Below are 26,800 nucleotides of genomic sequence, written 5' to 3'. Positions count from 1 at the left end.
TGTTAGTCACAATAACGAATACCAACAGCTTAACTTGCTCGCAATTATACAGCATAGACGGAGAAATACTAAGAAATATTAACTGAAAAACACCAAGAAGTGTAACAGTGAAGTACTCACTACTACTAAACAATACTTGATTCGAACCAAGAATGGAACCCAAGACCTTGTGATCAATGAGGAAATTTATCTCTTATAGATTTCTAAAGAGTGTGAAAGACTTTGATCCACCTTTCCCAGTAGTAGAGCCAGGAACATATCAAATATATGTCACTGTTTGGTAATGTTGTTTTTTTGCTTTTAATATTTATGAAGACAATTAGTGTGAACTTTGAGTGAGCTATTTATGTATAAAAAGAATGGCTTTATTTACGGGATTATATTCTTCTATCAATCCAAGAAAGGGTAAAGCTTCAGCTAAGAGAGGTGCGAACATAATCCAATAGGGCTGAGGTTTGAATCTAACTTGTAAGCAGATGAGATTATTCAAAATTATTAATTGTGCTGTTACTGGAAACTTCCACCAATTCAATAAAAGCAGAACAAATAGGGAGTACAAAGTAGTAGGTACTTCAACTTCACTATAATTTAAAAAGCTTCCTTACTTAATGCAACAAAAAAGAACAGACACAAAGTAAACTATACAGTTTTTTGCTATGAAACCTATTTCATGAAACACTTGATAACATCTATAGAAATATTTCTTTGTCCAGATTTCACTGAGTCAGTGTAGTGGCCGGTAGCATTGACCTCAGACAAATTAACTAAGAGCAATTGCTGTTTCAATGGCAGCTACAATGAACTTTAACAGCAAAAGATTAAAGTCAAAGTGCCAGACAAATTATATTAATTCAATACAATACCAGGGTTTTTAGCCCAATGGTAGGAACTCTACTTCACTTTCAGGATGCCAACTTTGAATCCCAGCATGAATCTCTAACTTATATGTGTTTTAAGTAATTAAAATATCACTCGCTTCAACAGTGAAGGAAAACATCGTGAGGAATCCTGAATGCCTGAGAGTTTTCCATGTGGAGTCCACCAATTCACACTGGCCCAGTGTGGTGGACTACAGTCTTAACTCCTTCTCATTGTGGGAGGAGACCTTTGCTCTGAAGTGGGCAGGTAATGGGTTGATATGATGAATACAATCTGAATAAGAGGACTAAGATCTTATACCTGCTGGATGATATTTTCAAAAAATGTTTTATCACTATAGTTTTCATTTTTAACCTAAACAGGTTTAATTTCGGCGTGTGCTGATAAAGTGCAATAAGGACGAAATAAGTCAATAAACTTCCGATTAGAAAGAACTTTTTATAACAGAAAATGTTAGGTTAGAAAAGCAATATGTAAGTTACATGGACACCATTCTAACCTATGCCTCATAAATGGAGAATGAGAAACTTATTTTGAGCAAGTATTATTTCTTCTTAAATATAGACCTAGTCATGGCAGACAGCTTTGTTATATGTCTGATAAAACCACCCTAGTAAGGTACTCTTGACATGACACTAATGAGTCATTTTTTTGTAAATTAACTAAATGAAAATTTACAATGAAGCAGAATTAGCAATCCATCCTGCAAAGAATATGGCTGTTTATAAATTTCATATCCTGCATTGGTTTCTGCAAATTTTACAGTAATTTATTGTAACCGTGTCATTCTCAGTGGAGATATATTTTACATAGTTCAACTAACAACTTCTAACTGTGTAAACAATACCATAAAAAATGTGTAAACAAATCATTGAATGAGGCATCAAAGATCTTTATTAACAGCACTCAGTGGGTGGCCTTACCGAGTATGCCAAGCCAAACTAATTAAGTAACTTATCACATAAGGAAATGACTATGTAGGTACCTAAAGTACAAGGTTAAGAGAATATATAAAATTTATCTCAAACTTATGTACTAAAATGAGAGAGAAAACATAACAACTTACCAGCTGCCATTTGGATTTTCGCGTGGGATCCGCGATGGTGATGAGGAGCCTGTGAATCATTTGTACTGTCCCTTCATAGTAGACCAACGCCGATTCGTAGTTACCCATCAAAGCCATTTCTCGTGCGAGTTTTGTGTTCTCGCAAATTTCGCCAACAGACACTGCCATTATTGCCATTCCCGCTGCATACATATAACAGCTCTTTCAATAAAAACTACTCTTCCAAGTTTCTTCTATTTGGATACAGAAATCAGAATAGCGCGTGACAACCATCGGAGCACTTCTCATTTTGAACGATACCGCACTGATTTCATATTAAATTTATTTCTCACATAAAACAATTTCGTTTATCTATATTATAAATGTATTATCTCATGACGACTAGAATTTTGTACAACAATTGTCATACATTCGGATGAATAACAAACTTTAAAAATTTTGATCGAAGACCGTTCACATCACAAACACAAATTGTCATAAAACAAAGACAACGAACGTCGAACAGGTAAGTGCTAACTGCTTTTTGGAACACTTTGTCTTAGTGTCTATGGTCAATTGACAAGCCGTACACATGGCCGGTTACCTCTTTAAACCAACCGGTCATTGGCTGGTTGACCAAATGTTGGCCCAACCAAATGGCATATTGGTTTCTACTCTCTGGTATTAGTGTTGTACTCGGTCGGTTCGGTTTGCCCTGATCTCAAAGTTTTCTGGAAATTAATGTCGAGACTTACAAACCAATCGAGATTTACCCAATTTATATAAATTTCTGTTACATATTATGCGGCTTCACTAACAATTTAAGTACGAGTCTAATGGTACTTTTTGGTGGGCACATTGGGAGATAGAAATAGGAGGCTATTTATGTCGGGACAACTAAGGATTGCAAAGGGATTAAAAAAAAATGACAAACAAATAATTATTAATAACGTAACGACAATATTATCATTCTTGGGCATAACATAACTGTTGCATATGAAGAAGTATCCATTAGCAGACGTAAACATATTACAATAATAGTGGAATAATGTCAGTAAAATAAAGAGCAGTCGATCGTCAACAAATAGTTAATGTATATCGTCAAATTGTCACTGTCAATCTACCACTAGACAGTGGACCACCAGTATAAGCCCAAACACCATGAGCATATTGAGCAAGAGAAAAAGAGAAAATAGAAACAATAAAAATAACAGTAAACATTACATATATTGATAGCCATACATATTATACACGTTATGAAATATAAATACAATCTTCAGTTATACAGTTTGTCGATATTTACAATAATATTTCGGCAGCTATGGAAAACTGCCGATCACTAAAATAAAATATCATAGGTGGTTATGGAAACTACCACAACTTTATATTAATGTTTACTCTACAATAGTTACTATACAAAAGGTTTAATAAACTGAAACTATGAAAAGTTTTTAAAAATTCTACTACGATTTTAGTACAAGTCTCGAGTGATAAGCACACATAAATATATTAGTTTAAAACAACAAAGTAAAAAATAGCACTAAAACTGATTCGATGTGAATAAAATATATTATGAACTACATAACGTCGCGTAAGATGATTGAGGGCCCCACGCCATTCTGACTCATTATATAAAATCAACAAACGTAATAGTAGTATTACATTCATTTGGAATTATCAAATTATGACGTTTGGTTATTTAAAATAGCAGATTACACTAACACCATTGTGTCGTTTTTTGAGTTAAAAACTTACACTCAGGGCACTGTAGTGAGGTGCTAGTGCGAAGAAAGTGCTTATGCTTTGTCTAATTTAGGATGTCTATTTGACAGCTCAGAGTAAGGATGCGGCAGTGTATAACCGTAAATTAACCTATTTGTCTATCGTTAATTATTTTCGTAGATCTTGGAATCGATACATGACAATAGTTTATCGTCAAATTGTTATAAAAAATAAACTATTTCTTTTCTAATCTATGAATTTTACATGCTATACGACTGGCAGGAAACATGTGTATTGATTATTAAGGTTAAAAAAATGGTGTTAACTGAATGTTCGATTAATTGTATTTCAATCCCGATTTTGATAACCTGTGGTTGTTCGCAAATTATTGGCATTGTATTTATTAAGTGGTCGTGGATGCCCATCAATGAAGTACGGAATTATCTTTATCATGTTTTACCGGGAAAAATACAACACTTTATGGGCGTGACATGCCAAAATTGTCATCCTAAATTACACAAAGCATAGTGTATGGCAGCACACATAACACATATGAAATTCAGCCTTGACCACTCAATATCTGCATCTCTATAACTTTTACAAAATAATTAATAAGGTATTAACTTCTCTTGTATGAGTAAAAATAACCACACTTCCGACTTAGATCCGCAATGGCTAATTTAATTTATACCGAAAAACATAATATCTTTCACAGTATTTACAAAATACTAATACCTATTCTAAGCAAAGTAATAACGTAAGTAATAGTAAAAAATATGACAAAATATAATAGGTAATAATAATTAACTTTACATAACTTATTTAAAATTCTAAATATACAATTTAAAATTATTTGATAACCATTTTATGCTGACGATACATTAAATAAAATATGAGATAAACGGTGTCTGATTACTATTTGTAGTGTTCGTAAATTAAACGTGAAGCTTTCATATCAAAAGTGGCTTGAATCAACATCTCACCTCATTGAATCTCAACTAAAATAAGATGGTACGAGATCACAGACCTCCCGTACTTATTCTCTCTTGAAACAAAATTCGTGTGATAGGGTAGTAGTAATATATACATTGGAAGTAGGTATCCAAGGATGATGGAAATAAACGGGTAGGAAAATAAAAAGTAAGCTTTAAGAATATTTTATAGTCTGGCAATACAGAATATTGATTTTTATTACTATTCCGTACAATTAAATACATTATATGATTGGGTCAATTAACACGCAAAATGGCACCGACTCATTGGTGCTAACGTTAAGCGAGCACGCGAGGTAACCGTGTATTACAGACTTGACAGAAGTAGTTCATGAGTATGCTAAGAGATGGCGCAGATTTTAAGAAGTAATCTAGTACAATATCAGGACCAACCTTATTTATTTATGGCGAAGCGAAATGCCAAATTGCAAAACTAGAAGGTATGCTTACTTGCAAAGTACATGCTAACACTACCCTATCCCACACATTTTGTTTCTAAGAAAATTGGTTACGTTGACAACAAAAATTACAACTACTCTTCAAGAAAATAAGGTATCAAAATAGCCATGTTGGTTTTATGTAACAGCGTAGCGTATTTGACATAATAAAAGCCGGCGACTGTAATCTAAACTCTTTTCATCAGTTCGTTTCCAAATAGCACCTATTTTAGCAATTATCATGTCTCTGAAATCAACACACTAAATTTTATGAATTCAACTGATAAGCTAAAAAATCTAGTCCGTTCTTATCTACTGTGAGGTTTTAGTGGTGGCATCAGTTGAAAACAAACCAATTTTTGCAGTTGTAAAAAAAATCAATAATTCTGGTGAACTTACTTTAGCACCGAAATATAACAAGCATGCCACATGTACATGTATATACCTCTACCAAGCGACGCCACGCGTGTTGTTTCAAACCAAAGGCAAATGTGTGGACAGAAGATTTAACTCAACAAGCGTGGCGTCGGGATACCATAAAAAAAACTTAATATTTACAGTATTAAAACTATTGCCATACTCTATAACCTTCCATGCAGAGAAGGATAGATCTATTCTTATTCAATGTAAATACTTAGTTTGAGTTTTTTGAAAACTGCAGCCAACAGAGAGAGATAATTTAAGTAAACATCATTTTACGTTCTTTGATTGAGATAAAAGTACAGTTTGTATTCAATTTTAACTTTTATTAAAATTAAATTAAAATGGCAATTTCGATCGCCAACCCGTTTGCCCAGCGTGGTATAAACCCTCCCGTTGGGAAAGGTCTTAACAGGCGGTATACTGTTAGACTCTTATATTGATTGAAGAGTTTATTTTAAGACGCCTTTTTTCTGAATACTAATAGTTAGATTGTTTATATAAATCAGCTGTCGGTTCATCATCATCATCATCATCATCTCAACCAATTGACGTCCACTGCTGGACATAGGTCTTTTGTAGGGAGTTCCACAATGCACGGTCCTGGGCCGCTTGCCTCCAACGGCTCCCAGCTACTCGCCTGATGTCATCTGTCCACCTCGTTTGGGGCCGACCTACGCTGCGTTTACCGGTGCGGGGTCGCCATTCCAGCACCTTAAGACCCCAACGTCCATCGGTTCTCCGAGCTATGTGCCCCGCCCATTGCCACTTCAGCTTCGCAACTCGCTGAGCTATGTCGGTAACTCTAGTTCTTCTACGGATCTCCTCATTTCTGATTTGATCACGTAGAGATACTCCTAACATAGCTCTCTCCATCGCCCGCTGAGTGACTCTGAGCCTTCTTATGAGGCCCATAGTTAGCGACCATGTCTCTGATCCGTAAGTCATCACTGGCAACACGCACTGTTCGAAGACTTTAGTCTTCAGGCACTGGGGGATTTTGGACGAGAAGATGTCACGAAGTTTCCCGAACGCTGCCCATCCGAGTTGGATTCGGCGGTTTACCTCTTTCTCGAAATTGGACCTACCTAACTGGATCGTGTGTCCTAGGTATATATACTCGTCTACAATTTCGAGTGCAGAGTTCCCTACAATTATTGGGTGGAGCGCAACATGAGCGTTAGACATAATTTTCGTCTTGCTCATGTTCATACGAAGGCCCACCTGTTGAGAAACTCTGCTGAGGTCATTGAGCATCGCATTAAGGTCTTCCAGAGTCTCTGCCATTATGACTACATCGTCGGCAAACCGAAGTTGAGTGATGTACTCGCCGTTAATGTTGATGCCAAGCCCGTTCCAATCCAGAAGCTTAAAAACGTCCTCCAACGCAGCGGTAAACAGCTTCGGGGAGATAACATCTCCCTGTCGCACTCCTCGCTGCAGTTGGATCGGTTTCGTAGCTCGTAGCTGTCGGTTATTGATGTAAATTTTAAGATTTTAAATGTATTAAAACTTATACTATGGCAGGCTATGGATATTTATCCGTTAAATAGATTTTATGAGCACTGAGACCACCACGTGGGGGCCCACGCCGTGCTGGCGCTGGCGCGGCACCCGTAATGCGCGGATTGTTTGTCGGTAGCCCGGAGTGGACATCAAACAGAACGCAAATGCGGTTAAAGCTTCTTTACATTCATTATCTCTTTTCATTGACGCTAGTATAACATAACGCATTCTTTATTACAGACACACACACATACAAGCGCATAGACTAGCTATTCAATGGCAGCGCGTCGATGCTGTAGTGAACCAAATAAGAAACGATAATTTTGTACTCTTGTTCATATAAAGCGAATACGTATTATTTATTTTACCTTGTAGCAATAGCCTTAGAGATGGCCGTTACATTTCTTGTAAATTCAATACATATAAATGAACTGAGATATTAAATTAAAAATAATACACCCGTATTGAGAACCTCCTTTTTTTTTGTAAGTCAGTTGATAATAAGTTTGAACGACAATTTAACACTTCCCCAAATTTCCTTTCCTAGGTATTTTAACATTTTGAGGATTTAGAAAAGCTAACAAAATTACCTACCTGAGGTGTGCTTTTATTTTTTTTTATATGAAGATAGTAGGGATTCTCCATTCAAATGTATTCCCCTATTTCCTTCTTGGATAATGCCTCTAGAATATTTTTTTTTTCTTCGGAACAGTTAAAGAATTGCTTTAGAATAAGTATCTGATCCTTTAATTCAGAGGGCTAAAGACTAATAATATGAAGAAAAAGAATACATGATAGAAAGTAAGATAAACCAAGACGTAATCTGGTAAATGATAGTCGTAAGTGATGAAGTCTCTTTTGATATCGTAATAGTCGTTTTTAATTATTATTACTTATAACTTAAAGTCTGATTTTGAACAAAGAATTTCCTAGACGTAATCTTCCTGCAAAATGTTGAAAGTTAAAATCCTGTTTAATTATTTTTTTATGAAAAATCAATATCTACGCAGTTCGAAGAGTGCCCAAAAGAAGCACTTTCATATTATTGCTCTTGCCTCTTTGACAGGGACTCAAAATTCTCATATTGAAATATGAAGTACAGACTACGGAATAACATTTTGGTACAGAACCCTAAAAAAAAAGTCTGATTTGGTTATGCACAAATTCTAAGCTATTGTGGCAGCTTTAAAAGAAGTTTCATTCTTATCACGAGAAAGTTTCAAAAAGAAAAGTACTTTCGTACCAGTCAATTCAGAGGTTTTTAGTTTAGCCACCACTCTATTACAGAGTTAATACCAGTAATATAACTATTTGTATGTATTCGACTTTCAAGAAATGCTAAAACTCTCTTATACCCTAAAATTAAGGTAATAAAAATTAATCGCCTCGCAAGTTCACTTATCTAAGTATTTTATAAAGATTCATAAGTATTTCTAACACATACTATTTTATATTACACATTATTAACAATACACAGATGTTTTGAAGCTCAATCTCTATTTTAAGCTATTCATATAACTACTACTAATAGTACCTATTTAATGTTTTTAAAGTAAGTAGTTTAGAAAACTATGAGGGAAATGCGGCCTATCTTAAGCTATAATGTTGTTACCAAATATCAGATCCATTTTAACTCTTTTTATTAAATAAAGTTGGGTATTGGAAAGTGTTCTATTAGATCTACTGCATAATACCTTAATGTCCCTAACCGTTATCAAGTCGCATATTTATTTTCCAGGTTTACACAATAAATAAATAAATATACTACGACAGTACACACATTCTTCTAGCCTTCTAGCCCCAAAGTAAGCGTCGCTTGTGTTATGGGTACTAAGATTACTGATGAATATTTTTATGAATAATATACATAAATACTTATAATATACATGTTAACACCCAGACACTGAAAAACATGAATGCATGTTCATCACACAAGAAATTCCAGTTGTGGGAATCGAACCCACGGCCTTCGACTTAGAAAGCAGGGTCGCTGCCCACTGCGCCAATCGGCCGTCATACAATATAACCCTTACTTAAATATGCCCATGGACACGTAAGAACCGCGTTGTTTTCTCGTGATTTTAGTGGCTGACGGCATTATAGCTTAAGATCGGAATAATGGGAGAATCGGTCAATTTATGGTCATTCGATTGAATGATTCTCCCAATTTAACCTAAAGGACATCATCGAAACTGGGCTTGAATTTATTTTTGGCGAGCAACATATGAAAAACTTAGTGTTATGAAAACATATCAATGCAAAACATAAGCGAAGTTCTCTCTCAACTCCCTGATAATACTATAACTATAAAGTATGATTTTTTTTTTTAAGTTTTTAGCGTTGTTTGAGTTATCGTTTTTTTAGGTGAGATTGTATCATAGCACTTCACTGGGCACCAAGAATTCAATAGGTATATTTAATTCAGAACAGTTTGTAAAGTTACTAGCGGTTACGGGTGTCGTACGAGGCAACTGAGGAAATATAACCGAGAAAGGCAGCCCTTAAGAATACAACAAAGAGTGTACGTAACGTTAATTAATCGACATAAATAACAATTAATAATGACCATGAAAAAACAATCATGTAGTTCAGTTGAATTGTGCCTAACGATTTAGCACCTATAACATTTCTCGTGACTTGAAAATATACTCGTAGGTTTAAGACTGATTACCTATAAATTCTTTGCTTTATCAATTTATACAATGATTCAGATAAATTATTGGTTAATGGCTTTTACGTGTACTTTAATGGACACCGATTAGCTATAATGTGACACAGAATGTCAAATGCTCTGTTTATTCGTACAGAAAATATTAAAGACACGAAAACTTCTAGTCCATAATGTGACAGAATGGCAAAGACACGAGAATTTGTTGTTGAAACAAAGTTTGAAAACTCCTTTTGACTTCCACCCTAGTAATTTCATTTTGCTGGACTAATAAGTTGAATGCAATCTGCCAAACCAGCGTAACTCATAAAAAAGGTGCCAGGCCCAGCATACAATGTCGTTATCAATTAATATAAGCACAATTTTAACTTTTTTAAATATTTGATAGTATTCTATTCGATCCACTGCATGACCTTGAACTCACTAACCGAATTTAGAATAAGTAGAAGTACCGACCGTCATACAAGATTTGATACGATATCGAGAAGACAGTTACGAAGAACTTGATAGAACTCACTTGGAAAAGAAGGTATCTTGAAAATAAACAGTCTTTTGTTCTGCGGTGACCTATAGGTTCATAACGGTGGTAAGACTGCAGCACAAGAGATGGATGCCAGGGCAGCAGAGAGCACGTAATGCGTTTTTGAAATACTTTAAATGCGGTACAGCAGAAAGCCATTGGGACGCGTCAAGGTCATCCGAATGTTAAGGGTATGGAATACGCTCTTCAATAGGCGTTAGAAACCAAGTATTCTGTATCAATAATTGAAGGTTAAAACTAAGTATATTGTTTAGTGACGTATTGCACTGATTTCAAGTAACATGCAAGTGTCCGTTAGGAGTTCCGCTCAATCTGGAGATCTCTATCAGATACATAATGTAATTTAACCGGGAACAAGTAAATGTTTTTTGGAATGGGAAGTTTAGGTAAGGAAAAATACATGAAAATCTGTTCAGAAGTGATTGAGAATGGAGACATTAATAGAGTAAAATCGCCAAATATAAAAAAAACAAGTCGAATTATTGATAACGTCCTTTTGCAGTTTGGTTCCAAGCGAGTTGTTTGTCTTTTGGTGATAAAAACATTGATTATATTTTTAGTGACTGCCTTATACGGTCGTACAGAGATAGCCCATGCTATTGCTTGCAGGCTTTCGTTCAGTATACCATCAACTTAGTAAAAAAAAGTTAAAAAAATTCGGTTATTTGGTTTGTGAATTACTCTACCCATAATATAATCGACCGTAGATAAACGTTCAAAAAGCCTAAACAGCAAAAGCCAAAGTTTTAAACAACAAAGTTTTATCACATGTATTTTGTGGTCCGACAATATGAAGGGGACAAAAATAGAACTAGCATTCTAATTATTTCTTTAGGGTCTTTTTTAGTTTAGTTTTTACTTATTATGAAGTTCACAACGCCTGCAGGACGTAAAATCTTTGACACGAATCATCGACAATTATTTAAAAAAAAACACAGCAATAAAATTATTGACTATAACCATTTGTCATGTATTGGGAAAACGTCTAACGTTATAAATGAGCGGCTTGTTTGCATATAAGCAAATTGTAATAATAACGTCGCAGTATTCGATACTGCACACGTTCAGTCGCCGAAATAATTGCCTACAATATTTGCGTCTGTTCACAGTTTTATTCATTTTATTTTTATATTTTCTAAGCGTAAGATCACACCAGACCTGTCGTTTGTAACCATGACAAAACAGTGGTCAAACATAAACCCCACTGTTTTATGAAAGTCGCTATCTATGAGTCTCAGAAGAATAGGAAGATTCATGTACAGTGAGGTAATAAAAGGGGATTTCTGTAAGTAACTGGATAACAACATTTCTGGACTGATGGCTGATGAAATTCCAGAAAATGATTGATATTTTCCGTCCAGCTGTTGATTTGACAAAGACCCGACCCGACCGACCCGACCCTATATTTTATGGGAAAAAGGTTTATCCGGTAAGAGACTCGACGGAAGTTACTGTATGCTGGTCGTAACTATGAAACAACAAAGTATTTTAGTGTGATCTTATGCCTATGTTTTTATGTGATCAAATAAAGGATATATTTTTGGTTTTTTTATGTAGTTAATGGACAAAATTGCTCCTTGATTCAAACTGTAATATCCAAATGTTCTTTAGGAGCTGGCGCTAAAACGTGAACTTGTTTTGCCTTTCCCGCGTGGTATACTTGTCCTGGACTGAAAGGCTCCAAGCGAGGATGCGCAGACGTATCTAAAAATTTAAAATTTAAAATTCAAAACTCAACATTCATTCATTGCAAATCGTACATCTATATTATAAGCTCTTTTGAAAAGTCAAGTGTCTTTTTGTAGTGACTCTACCACCTCTACAAATTGGCTGAATTTGCGGCCATTTTTAAATATTTTTTAATGATTAATTTTTTCCGGCTAATTTTGTTGTGGGCTCTCTTAGAACAGGGCGCGATTGGAACCTTGTAGCATTAAGTTTAAGTTGTCGAACGAAGAACATATATTATGTATGAACGCTTTATATGTGCCTATGATAGGCATATAGGAATAAAGAACATTTGAATTTAAATTTTGTTCATTTGTTTCAATAAAATAATGGAAAGGCCACGTAGCATTTTAGGTTGCCATTTATCTTGCGACGTTTTAAAATCGAATCCGGCCATGAACATACGCTTTTATCGGGCATTTACTGTAACATGTCTATGAAATAATGCAATTTGAATAGAATTCGTAACCTCACCTCTGGCACTAGTATCACGCGCGATGTACTTTGAAAGACGAACTGCTGGTAGCGGAAGGTAGCCGGCGCCTAGAGGCATCACGTCTAAAGACACGCACTGCCCTTCAGCTGTGCTCGTCTCCATTGTTATCACGCCTGTAAGACAACATTGATTAAATACAATTGTGTAAGCAACTGCAATCCAAAAGCCGAAGAGTTTGTATGTCTAAGCACGCTTATCTCTGGATGGATAGAGGTTGTACTATTTGATATGTTCGTTTATAACTAGAATCTCTCACATTTCACACATTTTCTAAGGTGGTACACTAATTATTTATTATTATATATACTTCTTTACGTTGTAATCCTAAAGGAATCACAATAACAACACATCAAAACAGACTTTGTAGTCGACGGGATCGCATCTCGTTACAGACTGGAAAACGGCACGAAATCAGCAACTTCCGAAATCGCAGAACTACTGAACAAAAACATATGCACAAGACACACATCATAGCCACAATTCGCCGACAAGATCCTTAAATATAGCTGACTCCTTTTCAAACAAGACTTATTCTTACCTGCCGTTCGACCAAGAACCGCCCACATGGTCTGATCAGCTAAAACTTCATACATCAGTGAAGTGTGTTCCGTTTCATTTACCTGAAAATATAAGAAATTTAACCTTAAAAATTGTGAGACTACCCTACTTCTTGTAGTTCTGTAGCCCTCCATTGACTCTATCAGTTTGAACTCTATCCGTCTCTCTTTTTGATCGAGGAGACCTGTGCTCAAAAGTTTGTCACTTGCGGATAAATGTAATAATTGCAAGCCCATGACGAAAACTGATTTTCCGCAACATCCCTAGTGACTTCTAACCTTGAAACCAATTCCAGGATCAGTTTTGAGGCGATACCTTTGTAATGCAAAAACGGAATCAAAATAGTTGTTTTAAGGTAACAATACAAGACAAAATTTTAGCGCTTCTTGCGTCGTATGTTAGTAACATACATTCAATGAAAGGAAACAATCGAGACGCAAAAACATCGGGCTTATAAAAACCTTTTTAACCCCAGACGCAAAATCGGGGGAAAAATTACAAAATACACTCACTCTTTGCACATTCAGCTGTAAACAACAAACTTGGGACGCCCTGCAAAAGTCCGACCCTTTCCCTGGCTCTAGCTTAGTCCTAATCACAAACAATGTGGTATAATCCTGGATGTCAAATGGACAGGAGAACGTTCTCGAAATATCTTCTTTGACAGGACGGTATTGCACTGTGAATGTAGCCTTCATTGGACCAGCTTTGACTAAAGGGTCTTTTAGGAGTTCCCACATTAAAGAGGCTGTTGTACTGTCTGATGCCACTATCTGAAAAGTAACGGTTCCTATATTAATTCTGTAGAACTTCTAAACTAAGCTACAGTGATCCCATGTCATTTGCAGATAATCCAGAACTCGATAATATCATAGTGTATAAAAATTTACGCCAGTGAATTTATTTTAATTTCATGTTTTTGTTCTAAATGTATTTTATATTATTGACATTTCGTCTTCCACAGATCTACAAGAAATACAGCTCATATTTGTAGGAATATGGGATAAATCTTTCTGAGTGGTATATTCAACATACGTTATGTAAGTAGAACCTAAGACCAAAGAGCAAAGTAAAAAATGAAATATTAAATTAATGAATCAACTATTTTGTCCTCAATTTTTTTTTACAGTCTTACGCAACAAATTAATATTATATATTACCATATCGCCAGAATTCTTCGGATTTAAGTCCGACACAGTATTATTACCGTCACACTCTAACTTGGGTTCGGTTAATATAAACTGTATGAAATGTGCGACCGATGATTTTAAAGTCACGTGGATAAATTTTCTCGTATTAGACGTTAGTAGCCTCCATGACGCAATCATTGGCGGAGAAAAGTGTAGGGGGACCTCCGTTATCGTTTCCCACCAGGGACACGTCAGCCAAACCTAAAAACATTGGATAGAATTAGGTGATACTCTGCAGAAGTTTATGATATACAATAAACATTAAGCTTCATTTCTCTTTACAAAAAAATCTATGTCAAAAATCTCTACATAATCAATGCAAGTGCTTTTGTTTGCAAAGATTTTATTTGAAATTGTTTCTTGTGCAGTCAACATCTGAGGATGCTTTAGGATATTTCCTGGTACTATAATTTAAATATAATATACGTATTTTTATTTATGTAGATAAAGATAAGAATATCTATACATAATGGTAAGCAATGATGAGATCTAGTTTGGGACACGCTTGCCAAGTAATCTTCTTTCTTGCCTTGAACCTACTCAAGTTATACGTGTTAGAAAACAGAGTGTTCCACACTTTACCGGTTGTAAAACGCTTCGTATGAAATGAATGGATGCCAACCATATTAGGATATCAATGTTACACCGTACGGATTTTTCTGTTTATCGCAGATGAATTAAGCGGACTGCATAGCGCAAAATCAAATCCATGGCCATTAATGTTCCCACAATACGTTTCAAATATAAAGATCAAAAATACTTACAGTATGTAATTCTATACTCTTTTCCCTTTTAGGTTGTAGGCTGGCAAATAACCGCAAAGGAATTTTAGTGGTCTGAAATGGTTCTATTGCTTGAATGGGTATCGCTATCTCTCTGGACATCGGACATTGGTCTTTTGCAAATCGTATATTCAGTCCAGTTGATGTTTTTAAAAGGATTGTTGCATTCTGAAATTATTATAGCAATATTATACCTTATCAATTCTTCAATATTTAGACGCGTTCGCGTTTTATTTTCTTTAACAGTGATTAAATAATCTTAAAAGTGTCAAGTCAAGGCCAAACCAAAGCGTTAAAATCACACCCGAGTTAGCGTGAGAATACGCGTCCAATCACAACGCTTACTTAAACCTGGATGTCTTATGATTGATCGTAAACTTACACGCTACTGTCAATGTTTTAGCTTCTTCGATTGGCACTTACGCATACTTAAAAATAGAAAAGAATCGAAACGGGAATTTAAATTGTACTGGATTTTTATTGATTATAATGGCAAAAATATTCAGAAAAATTTTTGTTTTTATTTAGTTGTCTTTAGTTACAAATATTGTTTTATACAGATTATACATATTTATTTAAGTAATAAAATATTTATTTAATGGGTATATGTATAAGTGCACTACCTAACTATTTTCTGTATTTGTTTCCTTCGCCATTGGTTACCTGGAAGAAATCGCTAGGAAGCGATAAGGCCGCCAAATTGTATACGTTGTTATGTTATAATTATATATATATAAAAAGTGTATTCATTCGTTCATTCATTCAATAATATCCAGAAAATCTGCCGCTTCGGCGGGTACTAAGTGTTTCTGGTAAGGTAGAATACCTATTGTATATAATACTTTTAGATTTAAATAAAATCATATCACTTTGCGCTGGGTCGGGTTTTAATTAAGCTAAGGTGACACATCAATATTGTGCAATTTTAGTACGGGAATAGTTTTGAGAGTATTAAAAACTCACGTCTTCTATCCTTGAACTTCCACTGGTCACCACGAGTTCCATATCATGTTCCAAACCAGAGACCAAATCCTTCTTCGGCTCAACTTTATTCAAATACACACTGATCGCTTGCGTTTCAACTTCATATCCCATCTTACCAGCTATTAAAGCGTTCGATAAAAACTCCAGTTTTCCCTCAATTAATAAAGAAACCTGGCCGAGTTTAAAAGTACCACATTTCTGAGCAATATATTCAACGACAACGGTATTTAAACCTGGGTGTATTGTGAAAGTTTTACATTCAAAACATGTTTCGTAGTTATTCCGTACTGTAGCGGACGGTTTCCTATATTTAGTGCTATCAGTACGACGTAATGGCAGTTTTGGGTTTTGACATTCTACTGTCGCTTTTTGGAGGGTTTTGTCCTCCTTATAATGAAGTTTTGAAGTGATGTTCATCGGATTTAGTAATGGGTTCTTAGGTTTAAGATCATCTAGTCTTATGCTGAAAGAGAAAAAAAAATACTAATAGATAACATAAAATTATTTAGTTAGTTTAGTTTTTATGGTATCATAAAAATCATCCAGCCGAAGCCCTTCCAGGGAACCTTCTCAGCCGGGCTGAAGTTGGCTTTCTGTGACATTGGCGCATCGCCATGTACCAATTATACCTAACTACGATTGGATTCTTAAAAACGTTAGAAAAGTTTCTAAGTGGCCAAAATTTTAAAAATAATAAGAATATAAAGACTAATGTTATTTAAAAAGGAGGAAAATTTCTGGAAACCAATAAGTTACTTCGAACGGATTCATTCGATGCAAAAATAACACCTGATTGCAAAAATGTAGTATGTAAGTAATTTAGTCCAAAATTTCATTTGAAACAAAGAAAAGTTTTAAAAGTTTTAACTTACCTAGTAATTAAAGTATTAGATTCGCTTTCCGTGGTGTCCACAGATTTCCTCGGCGAATTAGCCTGTGTTCCTACATTAACAGTTAAATCAGTCTTATAATTTTTCACCGGCGTCCGTTTCTCCGTTTGTTTATCTTGAAACATTTCCACACTGATAGCCGCGCGCGTGCATAAAACGTCTTTGGGCATATGACTGTCTATTACTAGTCGACATTGGACCTTTGATAAATATAAAATATAAATGATTGATAGAAGGAAAACTGTGTTAGCGAAATTTAAAGAAAATCAAATGAACAAAAACTTATTTTAAATTTCATGAAGGTTTACCCAAAGCAGTGGCACCACACACACAAACTCGTAAACATATTATGATGACTTTTATATTATAATATTTTTATACAATTAATAAACTAAAGTTCATCAAAATAATATATTTTATACTAAGATTTGAATGCGAGCAACTGTTGAAAAAAATAAAAAATGTAGGCTTTTTCAACGTCCTTGAATGTTGTCAGGGATTGTTAAAGAATTAATAATTCGACGCGAGCTAATATTAAAATCGGGATTACATTAATTTGCGTATCAAATATAAAAATAATAACACAAAACCTTATTGTCAGTAATATAAACATCGCGCTCCGAAGGCAGTAGTTCAGCTGAAACCAGTTTAAAACAGTCGCTGAGCTCCGTCAGAACTGACTCCTGCTTCTCCGCGAGGTCTTCCTTAATGGTCTTCAACATTTCCTCGAAATAAAAGTTTCTGACTAGAATCTCTAACTCGGCCGTGCTAGCTATCCTAGCAGAGAGCTTTGCATACCTGCAATGTAAATATTTTTGAAAGAAATTGTAAAAGCAACATTCGTCCTAAATCGGTTAGTAAATTAGAAACATTTTAGTGCCAAACCTAAACACGGATTTTTAGCTGAAACTATGCCATGACCGAATATTCGGCTCATCTCGTTGTTTAATTCCTACATCTTTATTTTTTTGGAATTTAAAGTATGTACAAACTACAAAGCTAATAAATATTTCGAAGGAAACTCTACGGAACTACGGTTTACTTCGTAGTTCCTAGCATTACTAGAAAGTTTCATGAACATTAGTCCCAAACCGAACCAGCATTTTTGGCCGGAACCGAAACTTCAGTCGATTACTAAAAACTATTTTAATTTGTCGACAGCCCGTACAATAGCTAATGTACATTATCTTCTGTACCTAAAGACATGATGACTAATTTTGAAAAACTGCCCGTTCGGAAGTATCTAGGTACTATATCCAAGAAATATCTAATTATTGCAGATAGATAGATATTGTTGATACACATTAAAAAATTATATTTAAAAAAATGATTTCCCGCGAAAACGTTCGCCGGGTGTTATGACCAAACTTGCGACGTCAAAGGCCAATTAAAGCTTTAGTAACCCCTTGTACCATAGCCAAGGATTATTGATTTAGGTTTTGATATCAAAAACTTAGCAACTGATTATACGTAATCACAAAATATTTGATATACCTATGCAGATATTCTTAGTTAAAGCGGTACAACATTATGTTTTTAGAAGTGACGCCTTAATTTTGAATTTGGCGTTTCGCATGTCATGGCGGATAGCCCGATTTAGCAGTTTTATTTATTGAAGATAAATACCAATCTCACTTAGAATATAAATAAAAGTACGTTTTTCATAATACATGAATAATATATTATTAGATAAATACAATATTTTACCTATACCTTGTTACTGCTACATGCCTTAATTGATAATACAATAAGTATATGTACGTACCTATCGACATCATTCATTTTCTTAGCGGCGGCAATGAGTTCTAAACGGGTCTGCGCCGCTAGATCCTTCCAACCCTGCTCCTCATAGGAACGTAATGCATCCATAAGAAATACTACGGCTTTGCTCGTTTCTCCTAACTCGGAATAGAACGCGGCTAGGTCCCTTCCTATAGTTCGTGCGAACCTAGAAAATATTCAAGTCAGTAATTGTTGTAGTCTTTAATATATAAAAAACGAAGCGGTGACTTTATAGCCTAGTGGTTAGGACTTCGGCTGCACTTACAGCAGTCAGAGTTCGAATCCCAGCACGCACCTCTAACTTTTTTTTAGCTTATGTGCATTTTAAGCAATCTAAATATAACTTACTGCATCGTAGAAGGAAAACATCGTGAATAAACCTGCATGGCTGAGAGTTTTCCAAAATGTTCTAAAAGGCGGGTGTCCACCAATTCACACTTGGCCAGCGTGGTGGACTACAGCCTAAGCTCTTCTTATTGTAGGAGGAGACCCGTTCCCTGATTTGGGCTGGTAATGGGTTCATGTTGATGATAAAAAAAACAATAAGATGAAATCTTTAAAGTTTTTCTTGTCATAGATTGTTCAAGCAATCTGTTGCTTGAGATTCATCTAGCTAACCACCTTCTTATCCCATCATACTATCAATACAAGGACATATTTATAAAAGAATTATTTAAACCTTTCATAAAATAGTATGTCTTTAAGATAGATTATCATCATCCTTAGACCCCACTCTCATTGGTTAGAGGGTTATAAAGCATCACGATACTCCAATGCGGGGTTGGATTAATAAAACAACCTATAATTTCCTTAAACAAACTTTGGTTTGAAATGAAAATTATCAAATACAATTTATACTCAATTACACCGAAATCATTAATAGATTTCGTTTCATATAATTTGAGAGAGTTTTTAACGTTAACGTTTTCACACGATTCCCATGAGGTATCCTCATCAGATGCTGACCTTATGACCCATACCTAGACCTTATTTAAATAAGTCTACAAACAGTCAAACAAGCATTCCAGAGTGCTTCTTTGAATTATGTTAAAAAAAAACAGATAAGTTAAAAGTTTGGATTATCATTACCTAAATTGAGCTACAAGACTTTATTTTAAAACTTACCTTAGCCTTCCAATGTGTTTGTAGGTGCCCATTGCCAATTCCGCTAATTCCAAATAGTATTGCTGAAAGCTTTTCTTGCTGCAGAGGGCCTCTTTTAGTCTGTCCGTCGAACTTTGTTGATTGTTAGGTTCGCTATCTCCCATGCCAGCAGATAACATGACCACTAAATGTAGCTGTTCTGAGGTAGGTTCAGACGAACATGGTAGTAGGCCGCAGAGTTTGCCTAGCTCGTGAAGCTACAAATGTAGTATGAACTCAAATCCAGCATTCATTTCTTTCAAGTACTTGAAATAAATGAATGTTGAACTTTTAAAACTGTCAGTCTGCTTGTATTATACCACCGGTTCGGAAGGCAGATTCGATCTCACCTGGTCGTAAGTGATGATGCAGTCTAAGATGGTATAGGGCTTTTAGGGAGTATAGTATTCATACCCCTAATCAGTTTCTACGCGTCATCGCACCGGAACACTAAATCGCTTAGGGCCACGTCTTTGTCAATAGGGTTGTAACTAGCCACGGCCGAAGCCTCCCACCAGACCAGACCAGAGAAAATTCAGAAATTAAAAATTCCCAAATTGCCTCTGCCGGGAATCGAGCCCGGGACGTCCTGTTTAAATTCACAGCGCTCACCATTGCACCAGGGAGGTCGTCGAGCATTAAATGTGTTTCAATACATTGTTTAAACTTGGATAAAGATCTAATATTACCTTCGCTAGTATCATCGGTAGATGTACCTAAGGGCAACCTTTGAGAATTTTATTATAAAATAGCTTTATCAGTGAGAATGTTACGAGGTGTAAGGTTGTAATCATAAACTTACCATGCTGTGTGCTGACTGCTGGTAGGTCTATGATTACAGTTTTTAAATTTTTTTGTACAATATTGTTACCTTTAGTGCGCAGCGCTCTTTCTATCGGAACATATTGTAAGTATTCAAAGAAAGAAACTTTAACAAGGACTTAAGTAACTAAGTTCTAGAAAAAAATATATGAAAATTCACATTAATTTTTTTCCTGGACTCAGAACAATGACATTTTGTGCGCTTCTTATTTATATATCGAGACTTATTATTACCGCGCTTGGAGTTAGTATAAATAAATTTTAAATATTATAGCATACCTTATCCTTCGCATTATGTAATAGTGGAGCATTCATGTTAGTGCACGCTTCGAGCGCGCTATTCGTGGAGGAGATTCGTTCGCACGCACGAAGCGTCTCCGCGCACGCTAAATGCGCCCAGCACGCGGCCGCACCTTCCACCGCGTGCGCGTTCAGTAACGATAATTCTACCAGCGTATTGTGGACTGTTGTTAGACACCGAGATGCTATCTGAAAACGTAGGCTTTGTATATTTCGTATTATGAATATCATCACTCCGAACTACCTAAAACTATGAGGTAGTTGTGTATCCGCCACTTGAATACTACCTAAAAATTTTAATTTCACCAAATGTCAAGAATGACATTACATATAACGCTGTGACGAATCCCATACATTATTAATAGTTTAAGTTCTTGTAACCTTATTTAGCAGCACTCATCACCTTAATGGCAAAATTTTTTATTAGAAGTGAGCTAGATATATCCATTTTCATGATGAAGCATTGCGATCTAAATTAAAAGTTTAATTAATAAGACCATTAGCCCTGCTTATAGTCAATTTAGATGTATACATCGGTGTGCTGATGGACCTAGTGTTCTACGAACCCACACCGGAAAACGTAGCGTTGGTAGGAACTCACAAAGTTGGCAGACAACGTTAGATTCAAATGGCACAAAAACATGGTGTGTGAAAATGTTTTCAATATACCTAAGTTTAGCCCCAGGAGACCATGAGATGAAACGGTAGACAGACACACTAATTATTTATCTAAACCATATACCATCTTTATAATGAGGCTCATATAATATGTGGGTGAAACTTATAATTATAAAATCTTAACTGAAGATAAACACATAAAATCATCTTCATCAAACAAATAACTGTCTGCAGTTATAACCACAAGAAACTTAAATAGTAGGCTGAAATACAACTGTATAATTGCTATGCAATTACACATTACTAGTTAATGCACTTTACAGATGGGTGCTCATGTAGAAAAATTAAAAATCTTGATATGATTGCAGCTGTTGTATGAAATCTTCAATAGTTCTAATATAATTGCGCTATACGAAATTAAAGCAATATCTAACATGAAATTCCTGAATTTTAATAAGGCTAACTTTAAAAAGCATTCAAAATTCAATTCTCAAAAAAAAAACACATTCTCTTAAGAGAATTTTTCTAAAATCTAAATAAAACACCACTTGTTTTATTTTTGTTACCTTTGACTGCGTGTATGTCTTAAGGGGCGTGATTTATTTTTAAGGTGAATATATAAAATTTAAAAAATAACTATAGCAATTAATTTTAACCGTTAAATATGATATCATCTAATTGAATAGAGGTATAAAATGAAATTGCTGTATCTCATGTGTTTTCTCAAGATCTTGCTTGAAAATAAGAGATGTTGAGATCTAGGTACTATTAAATTTTGTCTGGAAGGTCTATGTGAAGGAAACACCTTAGCGATTCGCTTCAAAATCTTGTATGAAGAAATTGTACCCAACGTCGATTAAATTTGTCGTCATACTATTTGAAAGATATAGGGCACGTTAACTGTACTAGGCAATGCATTAATAATTCGGAAATTAAAATTCAAACAATGTCACATATATTAAATAAATATTTTATCACTATAACAAACATGCCTTCATGTGTAGACTAACAATTATGAATTAAGTGTTTAATTGCTTGTAATATAATGTTTATCTGATAAAAAAGGGTTCAATTATATGTTTTGCAATGAAATTGAGCGTTTTATGATCATCGTTATTTGATCTAAGGAAAGGTGATATATTATTAAAATAATAGAATAAGCATAAGAATCAAAACACTTACCTCCCAAGGTTTAAAAGTAAGTAGTAACATGGCACTTTGTCGTTGAAACAAGTAACTCCTAAAGTCTAATAGAGAAGCTTTCTTCTTAATTATTAATTCTCTTAAATTCTGCGGTACTAATGAAGTCAGTCTTACAGCTTGCCAGCATGTTATTGGCTGTCGGAATGTCTCAAGCCATTTTGGACTTTCCGCCACATTTGAATTGAGTACAAATTGCGAAAACAATGCGTCCAATTCATCATACTGGACTAGAGCTTCTTCATATAGACCAAGCATTTCAAGCACAAATGCCAATTGCTCCTGTTAATAAATATAAAATATAGCACAAATTATATTTTTTAAATGAAATTGATTATAATACTTTGTCCATTGCACTATTTCCTATTAGACACATTGGTGACATACAGCTGGCCCAGCCTAGATAGGGAAGCTTCTAGTAGCACTACTGTGCCCTCTAGATGCCTATTTCAATATATTTTTTGTATATGATTGTCTTAATTACACTTTATAATCAAGGATCACAAACTTCCAATATTATGCAACACAGGTTAGTAAAAGCAAATTCTGAGAATTGCTAGTTCATATTGACATATTTTTGACGTGACAACGTCTTATAAATTGGTTTGCCGGGTGACACTTCAAGAAACTGCGTTACGCTCCGCTCACGTTATGCGCTCACAATGAGAGCGAGTGAGAGGCACGCGTCCCTTCCACTCGGGCATGGTTAGCCCGCCTAAAAGCGAGAGAGACAGACATAAAAAGTGAAAGGCACGCGTCCCTTTGTAGTAAACGCTGTTTCATTGTACGCAAATGTATTGCAAGTTATTGTATGTATATTTGTATATAAATACGTATGTATGTGTAAAGGTAAAAATAAAATTTTGTTAATATGAAATTCAGTGCGAGATTCTTTGTATAAATTAATGTTTTAAATATAATTCTTTGTATAAATAAATGTTTTAAATTGTTACTATTATTTCATCCTTCTTCCTACTATACGAATGAATATTCACATTAAAATTATTTTACCACTCAAAGTCGTTGTCACGTAAAACTTTCGCCCGTATACCGACTTTACAGGCAACCAATTTTTTCATACAAAATAAATACAGATGAGACAATCAGGTTGCTACCAGTTAACAATTGAAAAGTTAAGGGGGCAGGTGTTCTAACATCAAAATAAGAATGTGCAATGAACAGAATATGCTCTAAAAACAAATCTTACTTGTAAAATGAAGTATTTACAAAAATCCCACTCTGGGTCATTTCTATTCTCCCTCTGTTCTCTCATATGCTCTTCAAACTTAATTAGTGCTTTGTTGTATGCAACTAGAATAAAATGTCTAACTTTTGCGACAAGGGCCCTCCAAGATTCTGCACTCCTCGCCTCAGATTTTATAGGATTAATGACAGATACAAATCTATCTTCAGTCTGTTTGGCGGCAAAATCACCTTTAAGAATTATAATTTATTTATTCTTCATGGATAATTACAGAAGTTTCATTGCTTATACACACAAAAATTGACTAAAAATAACAATAGCTATTAATTATTAAAACAGTCACTGAACAATAAATTGGTTAAACCTTGCTTATTAAATGACATGTTTGTGGCCTTTATGTGGGTCACAGTCAATTAGGGAAGTATAATGTCTAATTTAGCCAGGATATTATTCACTTTTATGTATACTAGATACTAATAGCTATTCATGTAATTATTGGTCTACAAAACAATAGGATTGGTCTTGTTATGAATAGTTCTGAACTAGAATTAAAAAATAAATACTACCTTTGATTTTATCTAAAACTGTAGTCCTGGGCAGTAGTTTGTTGGTCTTTCTTATATCGTAAGTCTCTACTAACACTATCATCCAGTCTGTGATGTTGTTTTTCTCTAATTGTTTGACCCATAGTTCAATATCTTCTCTTAATGTGGTTTTATAATATTCTACATCCTGTAAAAGGTTCACAGCATTCAACAATATTAGTAATAAGTGTACTCACTCCACACTTAATAGGAAAATAAGTAATGAGGATCAAATAAGAAATGTGCAATCTCATAGGCATTATAATTTTCACAATTAACACTATGAAAATTATTTATACATAACTATAACCTAAAATAAACTATTTAAAAACTAAATAAAATCTAAAACGTCCTCGAAACCACCGCAGCGAGGCACAGTTCCTAAGATGCTGGCAGCATTTCCCCTCTGGATGGCCAAACTAATTCGTTGGCCAAGGTAACTGCCCGCTCTAGGATCACCGGTAGACTCGATAACCCTTTTCGATAATTCTTTGAAAATTATTTTGAAACTGCATTTCTATGAAATCCTAATATCTATTCAGCTATTTTGAAGAATAAAAAGAAAACCAAAAAAAACATTTATATCTTCAATAAAGTTACCATAAGATGTTAATAAGAGGAAGTTCTTAAAAATCATTGATGATTTTCTTTTATTTCAAATGAACTGCAACTCAGCCTTTATTTCGCTCATAATTTCAATTATATTTATTTGTAAAGCAAAGGAAATGTATAAAATTAAGAACTTCTTCTTTATTGTTGTTTAAAAATAATGATTTACTTACCACACAATCAGTCCAATAAATATGGAATATGGGTCGTTTTAAAAGATTGAGCTCAGATTGTGCCTTATCTTTATTAAACTTGACAAAAGTTGCCTCCAAGTAAACAAACTTAGTAATTCGGCCGTATGACCGACGCCATTCACAGGAATCCTGAGGAATGGCAGCCACCAAGGGTTGTTCTAATGTACAGAATAAATTCCAATCGCCAGCGCCTACAAATTAATGATTTTGATTAATCTCGCTTTACGGAATACAACAACGTAATGTTATAGTTAGAGTAAGACACTTACATGCTACTATTGGTTTATTTGTCATCCCTTCGCGGTCTGCTGGTGAATTACCAACTCCCTTCATTTTTCATCATCAATAAAGTTTATTTTCATCTGTACAACACAACACGACTGCCCAATTAGGAACTAAGGTCCACCCACTTTTTTGACCTCCTCGAAACACATACATATATAAAGTGAAACTGTCTACGTTTAATAAACCACATAAATAATCTAAAAACTAATTATTTTTGACCTGTTTTAGCTTAGAAAAGAAAATATTGAAAAAGGACTTTTTGACAAAATCGCTTGTCAAATGTCAACGACAATAACATTGACATCTCCACGAATTAAAAATTGCACGTTTCATTTCGCAATGAAGTATTTTTGGAAAATAACGTTTAATAATTCTATTTGAAGAAAAATATTTTTCTGTCTAGAGATAATCTAGAAAAAAAATCTAGTACGAAAAAGAAAAAAATCTAGTAGTGTTTTTCCTGTTTTGGAACGCTGTTGTTTAGTGTTTAGTCTATGATAGTTATCATTAGTTTATTTATTTTTATTTTATTTATTTATATTCTTATTCTAACACTATCATTACAGAATACTTAAACCTAATGCGATAGTGTAGCTTTTTTTTTTTTTAGTTATCTCACCATACCTTTTTTGCTTACAATTTTGATCTTTTGATTGCAAGATTGCTCATTCAAAGTCGTCAAAATGTTGTTTGCTATTGAAAGATGTCTGATAATTATAGATATAAACTTCATCTGGTTTGTTATATCAAGGAGAATGATTTCTATGGTTTGTAAAAAAAAAAAAGAGTACAAGCTATATTTAAAATTTCTTAAAATATTGGCCTATCAGTTAATATTTGTCCGTGGTTTCTAATTCCAAAAAACCTAAGTTAATCTAGGGTCAAGGATCTGTGCCAAAGTTGTAGTCACTCTTTCGCATATTATGTGCCCAATTATTTGGTAATTAAATTTGAACGCAAAAATATGTTTGAAGCTAAACGAACTACATTACAATACCTGAATAGGATATTCAACAAAATTAGTTCAATTTATTTATTTGTATTCTCTTATTCATTAAAGGGCGCAGTTACTTAAGTAATCTCATTAAGTAAAATAGAAAAGTAAAAAAAATAGAGCATTTTTTTTGTTGTTTTTTCACCACATGAAATCCTTATAATTAATTTATAACTATTAGTCACACCCTAATCAAAACGGTACTGTGCATTTTAGCATCGATTGAT

At 34.5% G+C, this 26,800-nt stretch overlaps 2 protein-coding genes across 2 annotated transcripts in view; both read right to left on the bottom strand.

The window, feature by feature from the left end:
* LOC120633655 (katanin p60 ATPase-containing subunit A-like 1) overlaps positions 1-2,437 on the bottom strand; it is a 60,728-nt gene extending 58,291 nt beyond the window's left edge. Inside the window, exon 1 of the mRNA XM_039903950.1 lies at positions 1,946-2,437. Within this exon, the coding sequence (XP_039759884.1) occupies positions 1,946-2,137 (192 nt within the window). The 5' untranslated portion in view covers positions 2,138-2,437. The remainder of the gene's footprint in view (positions 1-1,945) is intronic.
* A 6,987-nt stretch (positions 2,438-9,424) lies between these two features.
* Positions 9,425-25,845, bottom strand: LOC120633704 (trafficking protein particle complex subunit 10). Its single transcript, XM_039904021.1, has 17 exons — positions 25,564-25,845; positions 25,274-25,485; positions 24,474-24,639; positions 23,911-24,137; positions 22,686-22,985; positions 20,865-21,074; positions 19,746-19,981; positions 18,604-18,786; positions 17,429-17,636; positions 16,821-17,038; positions 15,928-16,411; positions 14,947-15,132; positions 14,153-14,383; positions 13,505-13,765; positions 12,973-13,054; positions 12,413-12,547; positions 9,425-11,914 (listed from the first exon to the last, which is right to left on the bottom strand). The coding sequence occupies exons 1-17, from the start codon at positions 25,625-25,627 to the stop codon at positions 11,793-11,795; spliced, it is 3,525 nt and encodes a 1,174-aa protein (XP_039759955.1). The 5' UTR covers positions 25,628-25,845; the 3' UTR covers positions 9,425-11,792.
* Positions 25,846-26,800: the final 955 nt, after the last annotated feature.

Source organism: Pararge aegeria, chromosome 22 (genome assembly GCF_905163445.1).
Source record: "Pararge aegeria chromosome 22, ilParAegt1.1, whole genome shotgun sequence".
Classification (NCBI taxonomy): Eukaryota; Metazoa; Arthropoda; class Insecta; order Lepidoptera; family Nymphalidae; genus Pararge; species Pararge aegeria.
This window is presented reverse-complemented; position numbering and strand designations above follow the sequence as displayed.